Below are 20,367 nucleotides of genomic sequence, written 5' to 3'. Positions count from 1 at the left end.
GCAAGGGGCGACCCCAGGGCGAACAGAGACAGACCGTGATGTCCACCAGGTGCCACACGGACTTTGCTCAGTTTCAAGGACGCAGACATTCTGGGGGTCAGGCCAAGACTTACCTTGAACTCACCGAAGTTCAGCAACCCCGGGAGCTGGAAGGAGCCCCAGCTTCCAAACTGGATCCCAGAACGGAAGAAGTTGAGCGTGAAGGTGGCAGACATGGAGCAAAAGAGCTAGAGGCCAGGAGACAGAGAGTGACAATGAGTGATGAGCACTGCGTTCCTGACAGGCCCTTGGAGAAATAACCATTCCTCTGGACCCTGAAAACTCGGGGTCCATGTCCAGGACCCTGCGGGGGAGGGGGGCTCTCCAGGGAGTCAAAGGGCAAGGCAGGCTGTAAGGGTGTCTTGGGGGAACCAGTGGATTTATGTTTACTTAAACATATTTATGTGAAGGAAGACTGCACCCTGGGGCAGAGCCTGGGGTAGAGCCTAGGGTTAGGGCTCAGGGGTCCCACCTCCTCCAGGGCAACAGCCAGCTGCAGCTGTCTGACTTGGGGGCTGCTGCAAGAGGCTGGGGACCAGGTCTAGAACAAAGCCCTAGTTTCCCTGTGCTCATGGCAACTCCGGTGAGTGGGGCAGAGGGTCGCCTGGTTGAATCTTGGGGTGTGGTTAGTCTCACCACTTTCCACGTGAGTCCCTGGTTCCAGAAAGATGAACCCTCTTCCAGACTGAACAGGGTGCCCCCAATGGGTGCCCCAAAAGCGGCAGCGACCCCAGCAGCCGCCCCTGCTGATACAAAGTCCCTCTTGTCTCTGAGGAGAGAAGAAGAAGGGTAGTCCAGGTATAGCCCCAGGCACTGACCCTGACTTGTGTTGCAAGTTTCTGGGGTACCTGGGGGGCTGCTGCGAGGGTATGACCACCATGGTGCCTGGCTTGCACCGGGATAAGGCCATTGTGGGTGAGGCTTGTTTGGGGCGGGGATACTCCAGGGGACAGATTCCCAGCTGCCTCCCCAGAGCCTGGATCTTAAACCCCAGCAGGGAAGCAGAGGCATCCTTTGGGAAGACCTCTCCACATTTTCTTTCCAGAAACAGGAGCATGCGGGGATGAGGGGGAAGGTCAGGAGGATACCAGAACTTGCAGGAGTAACAAGAAAAGCCCATTCTGTCATGTATGTGTATGTGGAACCCAGCTATCAAGGTATCATGCATGTGAGGAGTGAACTTTGCCCCTGACCCATCAGGATGGGCAGAGCTGATTCTGGGCAACCTCAAGGACCTTATGCAAGTCTGTGACACGCACAAGTGCAAGGGATACGAGTTAGAGGGGCAGAGCGCCTGTCCACCTGGAGAAGAGGCTGCATGGGGGGCGTTTGGGGAGAGAAATTAGTCTACTTCGATGGTCTCCTATCTCCATCGCCCAAGACCCGCCCAGGACCCAAGCTGGCCATGGGGACCCTCCGCAGGACTGGGGCAGGTGTAGGGCACTAGGGCTCGGAACCTTCCCATACCTGTCACTTCGGAAATAGGGAAAGTTAAACTGGATCTTCTGTAGAGAGATGCTCTGGAACTGAAGCAGGAGAGAGCAGCGTCAGGGGGGCCCTGGGCAGAGGGGAGGGAGGAAGAGGCACAACAGCCGGGAAGAGGCGCTGTTTCTCCTGCTCCCTTCCTCCACTTCTGGGGCTTCTCAATGGACCAGCTGCTGCAGAGACACAGCCCTATGCTTTGCCCTGCCCTACCCTGTAGGGGGGCTGTGGGAAAAGCAGGTGCATCGGGAGACCAAGGAGTTCCCACACTGTCCCCAGGCCTTGCCTGGCCCTTTCCCCTTCTCGTCTCAATTTGGGGGTGAGGAGAGAGGTGAAGTGACTGCAAGAAGTCAGTGAAAGATAAGGAGGGGCAGTGCTCTGGCTTTTGCTGCCATGACAACCCAACCAGCCCTTCACTGGGAAAAAGAACCGGAACTTCTCCAACTCAAAGGCAGGGACCCCAACACCTGCCTCAGTTCTCTCAGCTCTCTTGGTCTCAGTTTCCTCATTCAAGAAAGCATGTGTGTGGGGGGCATCGGTGTGACAGCAGCCCCAGTTACATGCAACCTCCCTGAATCTAGCAAGGCTGAGCTGATGCCGATGTGTCCCCTCTGCGTGAGTAAACCCCTCAGCAAACGCCCAGGTACCCCCTCTTTCACCTCCACCCAGACAGATAGCACATGCCAAGGTCAAGGGGGAGTCCACACTAAAGGTCATCTGCTTACCTGCGGCAGTCCGGCACCCAGAACAGCTCCGCTGTGAATCAAGGGTCCTTCCTTTCCCACAAAGAGCCCTAGATGGGGTGGTGGGGACCCCATCAGCTTGGCAGACACAGGACCCTGTGAACCCTGACCCCTGATTTTTTCTTTTTTTTTTTTTTTTGTTTTTGGTCCAGAGATAGCTGTGCTCAGAGGATCATATGGGGTGTCAGGGGTCAAATCTCCTGAACCATGACTTTCAAAGGGAAGGAGCCTGTTTGGGGTCCAGCAGGAAGCAGTGTGGGAAGTCCGCGCGTGCACGTGTGTGTGTGTGTGTGTGTGTGTGTGTGTGTGCTCGCGCGCGCGCGCGTGCATGCGTGCGTGCGTGTGAACTGCAGCTTGGTGCCATGGGATGCTTTCAGAATGTTTCAGACAGTCTAAGATAATCCTTTCATTCCTTTAAATGGCTCCTCAATCTCAAGAATCTACCAAAGTCCCTTCATTATGGTTCCTGGCCACCAGGAGTAAAATCTTCATGACCTGGCCTTTGAAATGAAGAGTTTGTTGGCTGGGCCAGAGAGAACTGTGGGGAAGGCACATATTGCCTTACATGCTGCTGACTCAGGTTGGATCCCTGACATCCATTTGGTCCCTTAAGCCCTCCCAGGAGTGAGTCCTGAGTGCAGAGCCAGGAGTAACCCCTGAACATCACCCCAAAACAAAATAAAACAGGCTTATTGGCACTGCTGAAAGCCAACTGAATAGGAGCTTCGTCAGAAGTCTCCAAGGGGACTTACTACTGTGCCTGAGCTGAAAAAAGACCCTCCAGGTAGGGAGAGCTTTGTGGCTCCCTTCATGGCCCCACAGTATCTTGAGTACCACCAGGAGCAACCCTGAATCACTGAGCTGGGAGCAGCCCAGCTTGGCACTGTCTGTTGTGGCCCCAAACAAACATTTTTAATAAAATAAATAAATATATAGGGGTTGGTGCTATAGTACAGCAGGTAAGGAATTTGCTTTACACACAGCTGCTCTGGATTCTATGCCTGGCACCCCTTGGGTACTGACAGACACACAGAAAGGCCCCGCCTTACCTCCAGCCACGCTGAACAGCACCCCAAAGACCTTGCAGAGCAGAGTGTGGAGCCGAACAATCCCTGGCACCTTCACACCATTCAGGTAGCATTTGATCTCAGGGATTCCTGAACCTGCTGCTACTGGCTGTGGAGACAAGGAGTGGGGGAGAGGAGCCGCAACCCATCAACTCGTCAGCCTGGCTTCTAGAACCTTCTCAGGGCAAAAGCTGCCCCAAAGTGAGGAAACTGACTTTCCATTAGCAACATGGGTAACTGACTTTCCATTAGCAACATGGGTAGCACCTGGTGGGTCCAACTCAGACACAGATGGGGGATGGAAGAGGGATGTTTCAGGAGAACCATTAGCTGATTTCTAATTTGGGGGAGATTCAGCTTCACCCCATTGCAGAGATCTGCATTTCCTGCCCAGGAGTTGGGACTTCCCAACATGAATCACCTGCACATGAGATTCCTCAGAGGGTGCTGAGAGAGGAAGGTGAGGCACACCCTCCTAGTTTGAGAAGTTTCTACACTGCTCTCAGTGGAGACTGGAGGGTCCCTCCCTTTCCCTTTCTTCGGGATCCATCTTCTTTTCTTTTTTTTTTTTTTTTCTTTTTTTGGTTTTTGGGCTACACCCGGCAGTGCTCAGGGGTTACTCCTGGCTCTACACTCAGAAATTGCTCCTGGCAGGCTCAGGGGACCATAGGGGATGCTGGGATTCGAACCACCATCGTTCTGCATGAAAGCAAATGTTCTACCTCCATGCTATCTCTCCAGCCCCATCAGGGATCCATCTTCTAAGGCTAAACTCACTTCCAGACAACCAGGACATGAAGCTGCAAGCTCCCCTTCCCCCAGCTTGGGGACCAAGAAGGCTGCCTCCCCCAGCCTCCCGGCTCCAGCTCACCTCAATGAGGACAGGAATGCTGGCCAGGAAGACGAAGGTCAGGTTGAAGCCCAGGAGCTCCAGCAGAGACAGGGCAAGGCAGCCTTTCTGGGTACACTCCTCCACAGCTGCACAGATGGTCAAGGAAAAGCAGGCTCCTCGGGGCTGCCTCCTGCATGTCTCCCCCATCCCAGCACAAGACCTGACAGGCTGGAGAAAGTAGCCTGCAAACAGTAACTGAGTGTGAATCGTGATCTGGAACATTCTCTAAGGAGCCCTGGGGCCAGGAAGACAATGGTGCAGCAGTTGAGCATGTGCTAATGAGCACTGGCCCTGGTTTGAATCCCATCACTACAGGAGTCCCCAACGCATCACTGGGTGTATGGCTTGGAGCACAGATGGGTATGGCCTGCAGGGATCCCCAGCATTGCAGGCTCTTGCCCTGAAACACTCTCAGCTTGGTGGGCTAAGTATCACTGGTGGGACCCCAGGGTCTCCCCAAGCACTGAATCCAAAGGCCATCCTTCAAGTCCCCAACTTTGACCAATGAAAGGCACTCCTGCTTGATTAAATAAAAAAGAGTCAGGGGCCGGAGAGATAGCATAGCGGGTAGGGCATTTGGCTTGCATGAGTCTGACCTGGGTTTGATTCTTGGCATCCCATATGGTCCCCCAAGCCTGCCAGGAAAATGACAATATCCTAAAACATCTAAGTCTTGACATCTACTTGGGCCAATCCCCATTGCCTGTGTGTCAAAACCAACCTGACAACTTTATTCTTTTAGAAATTCAGGGAGAGTAACTTCAGATTCCAGAAGCAACTCTACTGGGCTGACTGGCCCCGCTCCAGACTCACAGATTGATTGGGGACAGCAGCCATCTCTGTGGCTCTGCTAAGAGGTGGGGGGGCCAGGGGCCTCTGCAATGACTCGGGAACAGTCCACCACACAAAGGATACACGTCGTTACCACCCCAAACTTGAGCTGTGTGAAGAGGCGCACGAAGAAGTCCACGAAGAGCCCCACCTGTGAAAGGCAAGCGAAACCATTGCTCAGCACTCCCCAATGGTGCTGGCCACATCGGGGATACCCCCCCCCCCCATGCTATCAACCAGCAATGCCCCAACTGCCCTTTACTGCTAGGCTCTCAGGGTTGCAGCTTGGCCAAACTGGCCCCCAGAACACAAAGGGAGAGAACAGGGTGTGTGTGTGTGTGTGTGTGTGTGTGTGGTGTGTGCGCGCGCGTGTGTATGTGTGTGTGTGTACGGTGTGTTGTGTGTACTGTGTGTGTGTACGGTGTGTGTGTGTGTGTATGGTGTGTGTGTGTGTGTGTGTGTTTAAAAGCAGCAGGAAGAGGAGGCAGAGCCTGAGCAGGACACCAGCTGTGAGCCCAGAACAAAGCAGAACTGTCTAAGGCGCCCACATTGCTGGCTATGAAGGGGCTGCCAGGAATCCCCTAAATGTCCCCAAGGATGCCCAGCTGCAGACCACACAACTCCAGGCACTGAACCATGAAATGGTTTCAGCAGAGGGCACGGACTCGAATGCAGTTTCTGTGATCCTGTTAGTATGACTTTTGTGCTGTAGAAATCACTGCTTTGCTTTCGAGCCCCTGGCTGTGCTGATAAGTCAGATAATGTTACCTGTGAGTCCATCCCACCAGTGGGGGATCCCTCCTGGCACCTGTGGGTTCATGACCAAAGGCTCCACTTCTCCACCTTCAACTCCTATTCTCTGTAAGGCAATGCCTGCAAGCTCATCCTTTTTTCTTTTCTTTTTTTTTTTTTTTGGGGGGGGGAGTCACACCCGGTGCTGCTCAGGAGTTACTCCTGGCTCTGTGCTCAGAAATTTCTTCTGGCAGGCTTGAGGGACCATTTGGGATGGTGGGGATTGAACCTGGGTGTAGGGTACTTATCTGAGACCCACCCATTTCTGGGAGGGGTCTTGGGAACCGGATAATAGGTGTGACTTTACCTGCAAAGCCCGGCCCATTCCTGGGAGGGGTCTTGGAATAGGTAGATAAACCCGGAAGCCAAGGGATTAAGGGGCTTTTGCCTTTTGGCCCTGGTGGGCTCTCTAAGGGAGATGGCTGAAAGAGAATAAGACGCAGGGCAAGCCTAGAATGGCTGTATGCTTGAAAGGTTATGAGATAGGCCACACACATGTGGTGGCTAGGGATAAATAAAGATGATTCTTCCTGAAAAAAAAAAAAAAAAAAAAAGGAAATGTGGGTGTACCTATTTAAGACCCTAGACCCACCCATCTCGGGGAGGGGTCTTGGGAACCGGATAGTAGGTGTAACCTTACCTGCTAGACCCTCCCATTCCTGGGAGGGGTCTGGGAAATGTTATATAAGGCTTGGACCAAGGGAATTCGGGCCTTTTGGCTTTTTGCCCTTTTGGCTCTTTGCCCGTTCTGCGCTGCTGGGCGCTCTGGCTTTTGGGTTTCTGTGTTCTGGTCTTTGACCAGCATGGAGCCCAAAGGGAAGATGGCTGAAAGGAGTTTAGATGCAGGGCCAAAAATAACTAGTGCTTAAAAGGTTATGAGATAGGCCACACACATGTGGTGAATAGGGCATGAATAAAGTTAATGCTTCCTGAAGCCTGCATGTGAGTGAGTCTTGATTACGCCGATTACCTGGGCCTGAAATCCGCCAGCTGAATGGGGATAAAGCCACGTGGCTGGGGCCTAAGCACAAAGGCCTCCATCCATCGCCATCCAGCCCCATCGTTAATTATTTCATGCAACACCTGGGTTGACTGCATTCAAGGCAAATGACCTACTGCTGTGCTATCGCTCCAGCCCCTAGATATTGCTTTTTGCAAGCAAAATGCTGTTCATCAGAACCAGCAGCATTTCTGGATCTGCCCGCCCCAGACAAGGGCAGACTTGCTTTTAATGCATCTCTCTAGCTCTTTGGCTACTGGTTGGTCACCGCTTACTGCGATTCGATTCCTGGTATCCCACATGGTCCCCCAAGCCTGCCAGGAGCAATTTCTGAATGCAGAGCCAGGAATAACCCCTGAGCACCACTGGGTATGGCCCAAAAACAAAAACAAAAAACAAACAAAAAATCCAGGGGCTGGAGCAATAGCACAGTGGTAGTGCGTTTGCCTTGCATGCATGGCTGACCTAGGACTGACCTTGGTTCGATCCACTGGCATCCCATATGGAGCCAGAAGCTATAGCCAGGAGTAAACCCCCGAGCCCAAAAACCAAACCAAACCAAACAAACAGTATCTAGGGGGAAGAAGGGAGGGCACTTGCCTTGTAGGCAACTAACCTGGTTTTAATCCCCAGTACCAAATATTGTCACCCAAGTTTGTCAGAAGTGATCCCTGAGTACAGAGCCAGAAGACACCGCTAAACTTCACTGGTTGTGGACCCCAAAACAAAAACAAATAACATACAAACAAAAAGTAGTATCAGGGGCGAGAGTAATAGCATAGTGGGGGAGGTTTTTGCCTTGTATGCAGCAAAACTGGGTTTGATCCCTGGCATCCCATATAGTCCCGTGAGCCTGCCAGGAGTGATTTCTAAGCACAGAGCCAGAAGTTAACCAGAGCGCTGGCTGGTCTGGCCACGAAGCCAAAAGCGGGGGGGGGGGGGGGGGGGGGGGTGTTTGGGCCACACCCATTTGATGCTCAGGGGTTACTCCTGACTAAGTGCTCAGAAATTGCCCCTGGCTTGGGGGGACCATATGGGACGCCAGGGGATTGAACCACGGTCTTTCCTTGGCTAGCGCTTGCAAGGCTTACCTCTAGCGCCACCTCGCTGGCCCCAGGAATTTTTTAAAGTAACATCAAACAATGAGAGGCTGAGTAACTTCTGGTGAGAGGAAACCTTCAGCTAGAAACAGCAACATTTCAATAAATACTGACATTTCAATAAAGCAGCAACATCCACCCACATCTCCCACAAGGGATCCTAGAACCTAAACAAAGCAGTTTCTGAAAGTCCGTTGTGCCTTTTTTTGGTTTGTTGTTGTTGTGTGTGTGGGTGTGTGTGTGTTTGGGTGCTCAGGAGTTACTCCTGGCACTGCACCCAGGATCACTCCTGGTGGTGCTCAAGGAATCATATGTGGTACCAGAGTCAAACCTAGGTTGGCCACATGCAAGGCAAACATCCTCCCCACTGTACTGGCTCTCTGGCCCAATATCTGTAAGACATTCCTTACTTTTTGAAGTTCCTACAGTCAATTTTCCTAGAGGAAAATTCCCAAGGGCCATTTTTTCTACAGTTAAAACTTTGACAAGGGCCATGCATGCAAGCCTGTGGTCAGCTGCAGTGGCTGCATTTCACACACAAACACACACGCTCTTATACGTCACCATGTACTCAGCTGAATTCAATATAAGACTTGTGTCAACCCAAGAGAAAGATGGCCCAGCTGCTGTTTTGGAAAACAGAAACTTCCTGTTGGACTGAATGTTTGTAACCCCCAATACTGGTGCTGTGAAGCCTCATCCCTCCTTTCTCCCTAGGTAACTTGACCTTACCTGCAAGACCCCGCCCATTCCTGGGAGGGGTCTTGGAAAAGGTAGATAAGGCCTTTGACCCAGGGGATTAGGGCTCTGTGGGCTCTCTGCCTTTTGGTCTTTGGCCAGCATGGAGGTCAAAGGGAAGATGGCTGAAAGGGGTTAAGATGCAGGGCTAGCTAAGAATGACTGAATGCTTGAAAGGTTATGATATAGGCCACACACATGTGGTGAATAGGGAATGAATAAAGTTGATGCTTCCTGATACCTGTCTCTGGATGAGTCTGATTCCGCAGTTCACCTAAACCTGGGACCCGCCAGCTGAATGGGGGTTGTGGAGCCACATGGCCTGGGGTGGCAGAGAAAGATCTCACCATCCATCCTTCTCCATCCACCACCATCCTTAATTATTTAACGCTACAGTGCTGAATATGTCACCCCAATAGAAGGTGGTCTAGGGCTGGAGTGATAGCACAGTGGGGAGGGCATTTGCCTTGCACGCGGCTGACCTGGGATGAACCTGGGTTCAATCCCCGACATCCCATATGGTTCCCAGAGCCTGACAGGAACGATTTCTGAGCACAAAACCAGGAGTAGGCCCTGCGCAACTCTGTATGTGGCCCTAAAACAAAACAAAACAAAACGAATAAAGAAAGAAGGTGGTCTGATGGTGAGACCAGACTCATGTTTGGATGCAAAAGGCTTTGCCTGCTCCCAGGTGCTGTCCTTAATTCTGCTTCACATGGCAGGGGTGTTTCTCTTGCATGCAAACGTGAGTCTTTTCTGGCCCTGATCTTGTCTTTCCGACACTCTGAGAAATCAGTGGTGCTGAGTCCAGAGCAATAGCACAGCTGTAAGGCATTTGCCTTGCATGCGGCCAACATAGGATGGTCCTTGGTTTGAATCCTGGCATCCCATATGATCCCCCAAGCCTGCCAGAAGCGATTTCTGATTGCAGAGGAGTAACCCCTGAGTACTGCAGGGTGTGACTTACCCCCCCCCTTCCAAAAAAAGAAAAGAAAATCAGTGGTGTCCCACTCTGGACTTTTAGCTCTGGCCACCAGCACTGCCAGTTCCAGGAGCTCAGGCCTGTCCAGGGCCATTCTGAGTGCCCCCTTCCCTCAACCTGTAGCCTTTTCCAACATTGGTGGAGTGCTAGCAGTCAAACTCAGGGTCTTGGGCATGTGAAGCTCTCAGTATTCACTCTACCCTCAGTAGTCTAGAGGGAGGTACCAGCTGCAGTGTAGATGTAGGTAGGCAGTCACAGAGACAGGACTGGGGAGAGACAACATTGGTTTTGCTGGCAACCTAGTTTGATCTCTGGCATTACCTCTTGTCCCTTGAGCCCTGCCAAGGTATTCCTGGGTATAGCACACACTGAGCATGGCCCAGGGAGGCCCAAACAACATGTAAAATAATGAAAAAGAAAAATAAGAGCCTGGAGCTGTAGGACTCACTGTCATTCTATGAAGCAAAACAGTCAGAGAGGTTGGAAATCAGAACGGCACCAGCACAAGAAAAAAGAGGAGGGAAAGGAAAGGAAAAAGGGAAATGGAGAGGAGAGGAGAAGAGAGGGGAGGAGAGCAGAGCTGGGAGGGGAGAGAGGGTGGGCTGTTTCCCTGATCCATAGTGTAACTCCACCCTGGATTTAGGTGTAGCTACCTGAGACCCACCCATTTCTGGGAGGGGTCTTGGGAATCAGATATTATGTGTGACCTTACCTGCAAGACCCCGCCCATTCCTGGGAAGGGTCTTGGAAAAGGTAGATAAGCCTTTGAGCCAGGGGATTAGGGGTTTCTGCCCTGCTGGACTCTCTGGCTTTTGGGTTTTTGCCTCTTTTGGTCTTTGACCAGCATGGAGGTCAAAGGGAGATGGCTGAAAGGAGTTCAGACGCAGGGCTAGCTAAGAATAGCAATGCTTAAAAGGTTATAAGATAGGCCACACACATGTGGTGAATAGGGATGAATAAAGTTGATGCTCCTTATGCCTGCCTGTGAGTGAGTTCAATACCTGTCGCTTTCCTGGACCCCAGACCCGCCGGTTGATGGGGGATGAAGCCACGTGGCCGGAGCCTAAGGACAAAGGCCTCCATCCTTCTCCTTCTCCATCCACCTCCATCCAGATCCATCCTTAATTATTGATTCTACACATAGGCTGCAGCTGCCCCCTATCCCTAGCTCACTGGTCCCCACAACTCACCAGCCCAGTGCAGATGCCGATGACAAACACCAAGACCCATTTCACCGCCTCGTGCCTGCGGGCCCTCTGTGGAGACAGGGAGGATGGATGCATGTGGCAAAGGGGCACGTGAGTAGCAAGACAGGGATGCATCCCAGCACCCATTTTTCTGACAACACTGTACACCCCACCCAGGGCCACATAGAGGATGGGACTTTCCGGGGGTGCCTTGCCCGGGAGATGGGCAGTACGTCAGGGTGCAGACAGCAGGTCCACGGGGGTCAGGATGAAGCTAAGGAATAAGGACTGTGCCAGGCCGAATGGCAGCAAAGCGGAAGGGCATTTGCCTCGTACATGGCTGACTGAGTTCGATCCCCGGCATCCCATATGGCCTCTCGAGCACCTCCAGGAATAACTCCTGAGTGCAGAGCCAGGAGCAACCCCTGAGCACTGCAGAATGTGACTCAAAGAGCAAAATAAATAAAAGTCGATGTTTGATAAAAGCAGGCCAAGGGTAAAGGTTTTGAGTGGGGCATTGGGACAAAAGAAGAAGCTTCCTGAAGACCAGGTCGGTCTTCAGCTCAAGCAAGGCCTCACCTTATTGTCCATGGTCTCCAACACCTCCAGGTAAGGGTCATTGATGCAGCGGTCATAGTCCAGACTCTGAAAGAGGGATCAGAGAATGAGAGTCGTCATCAGGAAAACTCCAGATCCCTGAGTACTGGGTATGGCCCAAATTAAGAAGGTCATGGCGTACATCTATACCGATGAACGGTTGAGGCCAGATGTCCAGTACCAGGAGTTGTTTCACTCGACACGTTTTCTGCAGATGGTCAAAGACCTTGGTGGCTAACAATAGTCAGTGAGGTAGAAGCAAATGAACTACAGTCAGTGAGTGATGCAGGGGTATACCCCTCCCTGTGGGGGACTCCTATGGAGAATGAGGTCAGTCATCAGGAGTCAGGGGGATGGTTCAAAGGGCTGGGGTGCAGGTTTTGCAGGCTGGAGCCCCAAGTTCTGTCTCTGGCATACACAGCTGCTCTCCCACCCAGACCCCAGCAGTGCCAGGCACAGCCCCTGAACAGAGAGCAGCCCCAAACACAGTTGGCTGTGACTGTTCCCCACAAATAGCATAAGATAGAGAAAACTGAGTTTGTGGTAGGTTATGTTAGAGAAAAGGTCCAGGGGCTGGAGCCATAGCACAGCAGTTAGGGCATTTTTGTTTGCAAGTGGCCAGCCCAGGTTTGATCCCTAGCATCCCCTCTGGTCCCCAAGACTGCCTGGAGTAATTTCTGAGCATAGAGCCAAAAGTAACCCTTGAATGCCTCTAGGTGTGGCCCCCAAGACAAAACAAAAAATCAAAAGAGCCCACCCCAGATTCAGGCCCCAGTTCTCCAATGACACCCACATCCCCGAGACCACATTCAGGTCACAAGATGTGAAGATTGTTATTACTTTTGGGCCACACCTAGCCGTGTCCCAGAGTTACTCCTGTCTCTGTGTTCAGAAATCACTCCTGGTGATGCTGGGAGGACCCTATGGGATGCCAAGGGTCAAACCAGGGTTGGCCACGAGCAAGGTGAAAGCTCTCCCCGCTGTGCAATTGCTCCGGTCCCAGAATGCAGAGATTTAAGACAAACCACGTGCTGGCTGCTAGAGATCTTTCCAGAAATAATCCCAGGAACTGTAGTTGTGGTCTCTGCCTCTTCTGCAACAGAAGCTGCAGCCTGGTGAACAAGAATGATGGCACCATGGCGCTTCTCCTTTTAGAACCTACTTCCTTCTATATCTTCGTGCTCTTGCTGGGACCTGCCCGTGGGTCACATGTCCCAATCCAGTCCCTCTCATTGCTAAGCAACAGTCAAAAGTCCCCTTCTATTTCCTAAGCCTACCCAGCAGTGCTCGGGGACCAACCAGCTACTCTAGCTCCTACTTGGCCACGCAGGCAGGTGGCCCCATGCCTGGTCAGATGATGAAATATTGCTCAGGCTCCTCTGTCTAAGTGGCACTAACAGTTGTACCATGTGGAACTTGGGTCAAATTCCTCTTTAAAAGGGGCCCTGAGCCCAGAGAGGCAGTACAGCAGGTAAGGTGCTTGCCGTGTACAAAGCTGAACTAGGTTCATACCACATATGGTCCCCAAGCTCTACCAGGAGTGATCCCTGAGCTCTACAAGGTGTGGCCCAAAAACCAAACCAAGGGGCCAAAGCAAGAGCACAGAAGGGAGGATGTTTTCCTTGCATGCATCTGATCCGGGTTCAATCCCCGGCATCCCATATGGTCCCCCGAGCCTACCAGGAATGATTTCTGAGTACAGAGCCACGAATAGCCTGTGAGCACCGCTGGGTATGGCCACCAAACAAAAACAACAACAACAACAACAACAAATAAACAGAAAACAATTTTGGGGGTCAAGAGTAAAGTGAATTGGGAGTTTGCCTTCTGTGCAACAGACCTGAGTTCAATCCCCGGCATCCCATGTGGTCCCTAAGCCTGCCAAGAGTAATTTCTGAGTGCAGAGCCAGTTGCAACCACTGAGCACTGCCAGGTGTGGCCCAAAACCACCACCACCAACAACAAAGGTATTCAGGATCCAATGAGACACCAGAACATCAATCTTCTCTGAGGTTTGGATGCTGTACAGGCACTGCCAGCTGCAAGCTAGTGAAGCTACAGTCCATCTCTGCTCCTCGGCTCAGTTCCTCCCCTGATGCTAGACAGTGGCGCTTTGAGTTGGGGGACCCACAACCTGCCAACAGCATGCCCATTTCCAGGGGTCCTGCGGTGGTGGTGTGTCAAGAAAAGCTGGCATCTGGCTGTGAGCCCTGAGCTCTCTGTGCCATTAGCTCACCCCTGGGAAGTGCCTTTTCCTCACTCCATAGGTCAGACTTCAGGAACCAGCTCCTTGGAAACTGGAGGATTTATAATGAAATCCGCTGCGTGGGTCTGTGTGCGGGCTCAGACAGCAGGGAACATGGAGGCTTGGGAGTGACCCTGGTCATCTTAATTCAAACCACTGATGGTGATGGAGAGAGAGGACAGCAGGGCAAGCTCTTGCCTGGCACCCCATATGGTCCCTGAGCCTAGATAAGAGTATATACCCCAGGGGTATAGAGCCAGGAGTAAGCTGAGCACCACAGGGTATGGCCCAGAAGCCATACAAAACCAAACAAAAACACCAGAGATCATGATAATGAATGTCAAAATGGGGGTTCTTTTTTCTTATTTGTTTTGGTGCCACAAACTGCTCTGCATAAATCTCTGAGGACTTACACATTGCTCTGCATAAAAGGATCACTCCAGGTGGTGCTCCAGAGCCAATTTGGGATGCCGAGGATCAAACCCAGGCTGGCTAGGTGCAAGGCAAGTGCCCTACCTGCCATACTATTCCTCTGGCGCTCAAATGGGGGTTCTAATATTATATTATATTTTATTTTTTTGGTTTTTGGGTCACACCCGGTGGTGCTCAGGGGTTACTCCTGGCAGGCTCAGAGACCATATGGGATGCCGGGATTCGAATCAGAACCTGTCCTGTGTTGGCCACGTGTAAGGCAAATGCCTTACTGCTGTGCTATTGCTCTGGCCCTGGTTCTAATATTTTCAAAGAGCCTCATCTTCTCAGAGCAAGAGTCAATTTAGCATATGAATTGAAATTTCAGGATGGCAAAACGGTGCAAACTTTAGAAAGATTTTCAACAGAAGAGTTTTCTAGTCGATTCTTAATCCATTATTATTTTTTTTTAATGTATTTATTTTTACTAGGGAGCATTTGGTCTTGAAACTGTGCTCAAGGCTTATTCCTGGCTGCGAGTTTAAGGATCACTCCAGGCAGTGCTGGGGAGCTATATGGGGAGCAGGGAAGGAACCAGGGATAGAAATAGGGTCAACCACATCAAGGCCAAGTGCTTTCTCTCTCTGACTGAACACTTAAGATTAAAAAGTAAAAGATCTGAGGCCAGAGAGATAGCATGGATAGTAGGGTGTTTGCCTTGCATGCAAAGTGAAGTGCAAAAAGAAGTAAGGTGGTTCAAATTCCGGCATCCCATATGGTCCCCCAAGCCTGCAAGGAGCGATTTCTGAGCATAGAGTCAGGAGAAACCCCTGAACGCTGCCAGGTATGACCCCAAAACCAAAAACCAAAAACCAAAACAGAAAAAAAAGTAAAGGATCTGAGCAGACTTTTCTATGTGTCTAACTAAATTTCCACTCACACTTTAAAAACAAATGCTCTTAAGGAGCTGGTGAGAAATATTAATGGCATTAATATTTGATGGGAAAGATGAATCATAACATAAATACTGTCTGTTGAAAGTAAACACATACAAGTATCAGCACAATTTAGCAAAAGGCGTGAAGGAGGCCTGGATACGAGGACAGAGTCAAACCAGGCAATGGCACTAGGATGGTATGGGGAGGCTTGAGGGGGGATATCAGGGGAGAGCACAAGGTTGAGGGCCTCACCCTGTTCCCACAAACCTCTCACTATGGACAACAATACAGGCATTTGCCAAGTCTGGAAAAGACCTGGACCCCAAACATTTTTTTTTATTGCTTTGGGTTTTATTTGCTTCTGTTTTGAGGCCACAGGCAGCTGTGCTCAGGGCTTACCCCTGGGTCTGTGCTCAGGGTTTGTTCACTCCTGGCAGTGTTTGGCAGAACATATGGGATACCAAGGATCATTCATAGCACAGTGATAGGGCATTTGCCTTGCACAAAGCTGACCCAGGAATGACCTGGGTTCGATCCCTGGCATCCCAGGTGGTCCCCGAGACTGCCAGGAGTGATTTCTGAGTGCAAAGCCAGGAGTAACTCCTTAGTACCACCAAGTGTGGCCCAAAACCAAAATGAAACAAACAAACAAACAAACAAACAAACAAACAAAAAACCAACACAAGTCCCACAAACAAACAAAAAAAACCAACAAAAAGAAAACATCACAATGAGCAATCAAAAAGTCCCAAGTACTGGGACCCGAGTGACAGCACAGTGAGTAAGGCATTTGCCTTGCACGCAGTCAGCCTGCATTCAATCCTCAGCATGCCATATATTACCCTGAGCCTGCTAGGAGTGATTCCTGAGAACAGAGCCAGAAGTAGCCAGAATGAGCATTCTGGGTGTGGCACCAAAACCAAGAACCAGAAAAAAAAAAAAAAAAGCCCCAAGTGTTATGTTTTCCTTACTCCAGAAGCAATGCTTTGGTAACTAAACAAGTATTTGAAGATTGTCAACTAAAACTAGGAACTAAGGGCCGGAGAGATAGCATGGAGGTAAGGCGTTTGCCTTTCATGCAGAAGGATGGTGGTTCGAATCCCAGCATCCCATATGGTCCCCTGAGACTGCCAGGAGCGATTTCTGAGCATAGAACCAGGAGTAACCCCTGAGCGCTGCCGGGTGTGACCCAAAAACCAAAAAAAATAATTAAAAAATATAAAAAAAAATAAAACTAGGAATTATAGACCATAACTCAGCAGGTGCAAGGCCCTACACTCTGTCCTTGGCTCCTCAAACAAGCTAAGTCCACAGCCACTCAGATGCTATTGAGAAGGAAACAAGCTTCTGAAAACAAAGTCCTGTCAAAGAAAGGGCAAGATATCTTGGTCCATATCTGAGCACAGTCACAGGGTAGATGCTAGTTCTCTATATGAGCAAACACATACCCACCTAGGTAAGGTAAAATCAAGTCTAGAAGCAGGGCAGGGGCCGGAGAGAGCACAGTGGGGAGGGCACTCATCTTACACACAGCCAACCTAGGTTCAATCCCAGGCACCCCATCCTGAGCACTGCCAGGAGTAAGCCCTGAGCTCTGCTGGATGTGATGGCTCCAGAATAAAACAAAACAAAAATTTATGGCAACAACTAGATCTTGCTTTGGAACTGAGAAGAGCAAAGGTCTTGTTAAGTAGCCCTTCTCCAGAGAGAAGAGGCTTGTCCTGCAACAGAAGTGATCTAATGCTTTGTTTGGTCTTGAGGTCACCAGGTTCCTCACTACATATGTTCCCAGATCCAGCGTTTAAGATTCTTACCTCATAGTCTTTCCTTGGAAGGATCTCGTCCTCTTCTTCCTGTGTCTCGCCAAGGATGGTCTGAAAAAAATAAAAAGCACAGGAGGAAAATCCTTTTCTTTTTGTCTTTTTTTTTTTTTTTTTTTTCTGTCTGGCTACACCCAGCAATGCTCAGGGCATTTGCACTTAGGAAATCCCTGGTGCTCAGGGAACTATATGGGATGCGGGGGATTGAACCCGAATTAGCTGCATGCAAGGCAAGCACCCTACCTGCTGTATTATATCACTGTGGCCCCAAGAAAACCCTTTTAATGGTTAAAACTGGAAAGAAGTTGAAGAATTTCCTGAAATCAGTTTCTAGTTCTGAAATCATCTATCAAACAGCAACAGGACCTTTGAGATAAGGAGCAGTTGCATTTCGGCCAAAAAGGACCAAAGAGACAGTTACAGGAGTTAAGGCACTTGCCTTGCAAGTGACTGACCCTGGTTGGATCCCTAGCACTGGAGGCAGGGCCATAAGCACAGCAGTGTATGGCCCAAATCTCCCCCACCAAATCCTATTAAATAACGACTGTTTTTTATTTGAGTGGCCACACCTAGTAGTGCTCAGGTACTATTCTCTGCTGTATGTTTGGGGGATCCTCCCATAGTGTTCAAAGGACCATGCAGTGCTGGGAATCAAACCCGGGACTCCAACATGCAAAACATGTGCTTCAGTGCAGAGTTATTTCTCCAGCTCCAAACAACCACTTTTGTCTCCAAGATGTCTTAAAACTACACCTACTGTCAGTTTAGCGGGGAAGGGATATTCTAGGGTGCACAGGCAATCAAGATTGCAAGGCTTCAAAGTTTTTGCTTTTTGGTTATGGGGTCACACCAGGCTGTACTCAGAGCTTACTTCCAGCTCTGTGCTCAGATTAATCCTTGCAAGGATAGGGGGCCCTATAGGATGCTGGAAATCAAAATAAGATTAACCACATGTAAGGCAAAAGCCCTGCCCAATGCAGGGACTGGAGAGGAGATGGTCAGATTCAATACAAATTGTATCTGAGGAAAGGAAGAGCAGGTAGGGAAACCAGGAGCATGGATTTCTCCAAAAGGTGAAAAACTGGGGCCGGAGAGATAGCACAACTGTAGGGCGTTTGCCTTGCATGCGGCCAACCAAGGATGGATGGTGGTTTGAATCCCGGCATCCCCTATGGTCTCCCGTGCCTGCCAGGAGCAATTTCTGAGCAGAGCCAGGAGTAACCCCTGAGCACAGCAGGATGCGACCCAAAAACCAAACCAAACAAACCACAAAAGGTGAAAAACTTTCTCCTATTAGATTCTCTTAACTAAGGGGACAGGTGAGCACTTTGCATTGGGCTTAAGGCTTGCAAGACTGTAAAACAACAAAAGGATTGGGGGGAAGAGCGGAATGTTCAGATTATACTCTACATAGCCTGGGTCCATTCTCCTAAGAATTTTTCTCTGGGGATGTACATTCTCTAATTTCACCCTATTTCTCTTCAGTCTCGAGGTGACTCTATCAGAGGAATTCAGAATTTATGAAAAATGTGGGAGATCTGAGAATTGTCAACTCGGAGAACACATCAAGTGTCCCCAGAATGTCATGCAGATGGGGGGGGGAGCAGTCAGTGACCCAGAAAGGGTAAGTTAAGAGAGACGGGGGTGGGTGAGGGGGACAAGGCTGGAGCAACTATCAGCCGCATGACATGCACCAGGCAGGTCCAGTAAAAGGATCTCTTTCAGTAAAAACATTCAACGGGCTCCTAACTCCTCTCAGACGATCAAAAATCAAGGGAGACACGGATGGGACTAGCAGCAATTGGCCAGGGATCCGCCCTCAAGACTCCAACGAGGGCTTAAGAGAGAACAAGATATATCGCACAGCGGGAGGGTGTTTGCCTTGCAAGCAGCTAACCCAGGACGGACCTCTGTATCCCATAGGGGTCCCCCCGAGCCTGCCAGGGGGTGATTTCTGAATGCAGAGCCAGGAGTTAAATAACCCCTGAGCACTGACTGCTCTGGGGTCCCCAGCCCCATCCACTGCCACCTTGCAGGAGGCCCCACCCCCGGGCAACGCCTCCCGCCTCCCATCCCTTAGCAACCCCCAGCTCACCAGCTCCTCGGGGGTGCGGGTCTCCCGCTCCCCGCAACAGCGGCACCACCGGCAGCAGCAGCACAGGGACCCCCTGCACCCCGCCATCTTGCTCAGGAATCCCCCCCCCCAACACCACCTCCAGGCCTCGGCCCACCCCCTTGGGTCCAAGAGCCGCGCCCTCCCTCACGTGACCGCCCCTCACAGAGCGAGTCACGTGAGGCTCGAGCTCCCCCGCCGACGGCGACGGGGAGTGGCTGCCGGCGGGTGGGTCGAGGGTTCGCGTCACAGGATGGTGGAAGGCCCGCTTCCTACGAGACCCATGGGCGCCGCCATGTTAGGGGCGGGACTTCCCGTCAGCTGACCGAACGTCCCGCCTCCAGCGACCCCCAACTTCCTTAGCAACCGACACCGTCTCCAGGGCCCGCCCCCTCCTCGCTGCCTCCTCGTGGCCGCCGCGCAGTCGCAGTCGCCTCTACCACGCATGCGCGCTGACTCGCCCCCAGACTGGAGGGTGAGTGTTGGTGGAGCTGGGGCTTGCTCGGGGAGTGATGGGGATTGGATTCCCCCATTGCAGGTGGGGGACCTCTGCCTCGACTGAATGCTCCCTTCGGGGCACTAGAGACTCCCAGATCCAGCTGTGAAGCCAAGACTCGTCCCCACAAGGCCTGGATCTCGGACCCCACAATCAGGCGGGGTGCAGCACCCCTCCTACTCATGCATCACCCAGAACCAGCACCCCTGATTCGGGATCCCCAACTGTGACCCCGAGAGGAGACTCCCTGCGGCTTGAGGCGCCTAGATCCGCAGCCCTCCCTCCCTGGGCACCTACTGCTACTGCTGCTGCTGCTGCTGGTAGCCCTGCCCCAGAGCCCCCCACCCACCTCAGGCCTTGGGCGCTGGTTAGGCACCCACAAATGCACTAGAACTGGCTGGGGCGGGGAGTGATGGAGATAGGGGCGCTGGAGCTTATCAGCTTGGAGCACGCTGGAATTTAGAAGCTGGTGAACAGTGCTGGGAGACTGGAGGGCCCCTGGGGGGTGAATGGGAGGGGACCAGCCTGTGTATCCCTCCCCCAACTAGTAGTCAGGCGTTAGGGGAGCCCAGCCTAGAGTGGCTGCTGGTTTGCACTGAGAAAGCAAGTTTTGGGGAGCAGTTCCCATAGCAGATGCTTGGTAGCTGGGTCCCAGCCAGCTGAAGCTGGAAGGCCCGAGGGCTGGTCTCGCTGCTGTTGCTACTGGCCTGAGAAACCCAGCAGCTGGGTCAGAATCAAAGTGGGTGTTTGCTGGCGGAGAAAATGCTGGCCTAAGGGATCTCAGTCTGGTCTCAGGTTACTTAACGCTGTGGGGATGTGTGTGGGTGTTTGGAGAAAGTGAATTTCTGGAACTTCTCAGGAGGCAGAATTTAGGGGTCGACATTCAGTGTACTG

General features: G+C 51.5%; 1 protein-coding gene across 1 annotated transcript in view; it reads right to left on the bottom strand.

Annotated features, from left to right (window-relative positions):
• The window catches only part of CLCN6 (chloride voltage-gated channel 6), a 33,644-nt gene extending 14,517 nt beyond the window's left edge, over positions 1-19,127 (bottom strand). Inside the window, 11 exon segments of the mRNA XM_049775298.1 lie at positions 114-227; positions 676-808; positions 1,507-1,565; positions 2,247-2,314; positions 3,314-3,440; positions 4,203-4,309; positions 5,139-5,205; positions 10,857-10,922; positions 11,433-11,498; positions 16,859-16,918; positions 18,960-19,127. Coding sequence (XP_049631255.1) covers positions 114-227; positions 676-808; positions 1,507-1,565; positions 2,247-2,314; positions 3,314-3,440; positions 4,203-4,309; positions 5,139-5,205; positions 10,857-10,922; positions 11,433-11,498; positions 16,859-16,918; positions 18,960-19,046 — 954 coding nt within the window. The 5' untranslated portion in view covers positions 19,047-19,127.
• Positions 19,128-20,367: the final 1,240 nt, after the last annotated feature.

The sequence above is a fragment of the Suncus etruscus genome, chromosome 6 (assembly GCF_024139225.1).
Source record: "Suncus etruscus isolate mSunEtr1 chromosome 6, mSunEtr1.pri.cur, whole genome shotgun sequence".
Lineage (NCBI taxonomy): Eukaryota > Metazoa > Chordata > Mammalia > Eulipotyphla > Soricidae > Suncus > Suncus etruscus.
Note: the sequence above shows the minus strand (reverse complement) of the source record. Positions and strands in the feature narration are given on the sequence as shown.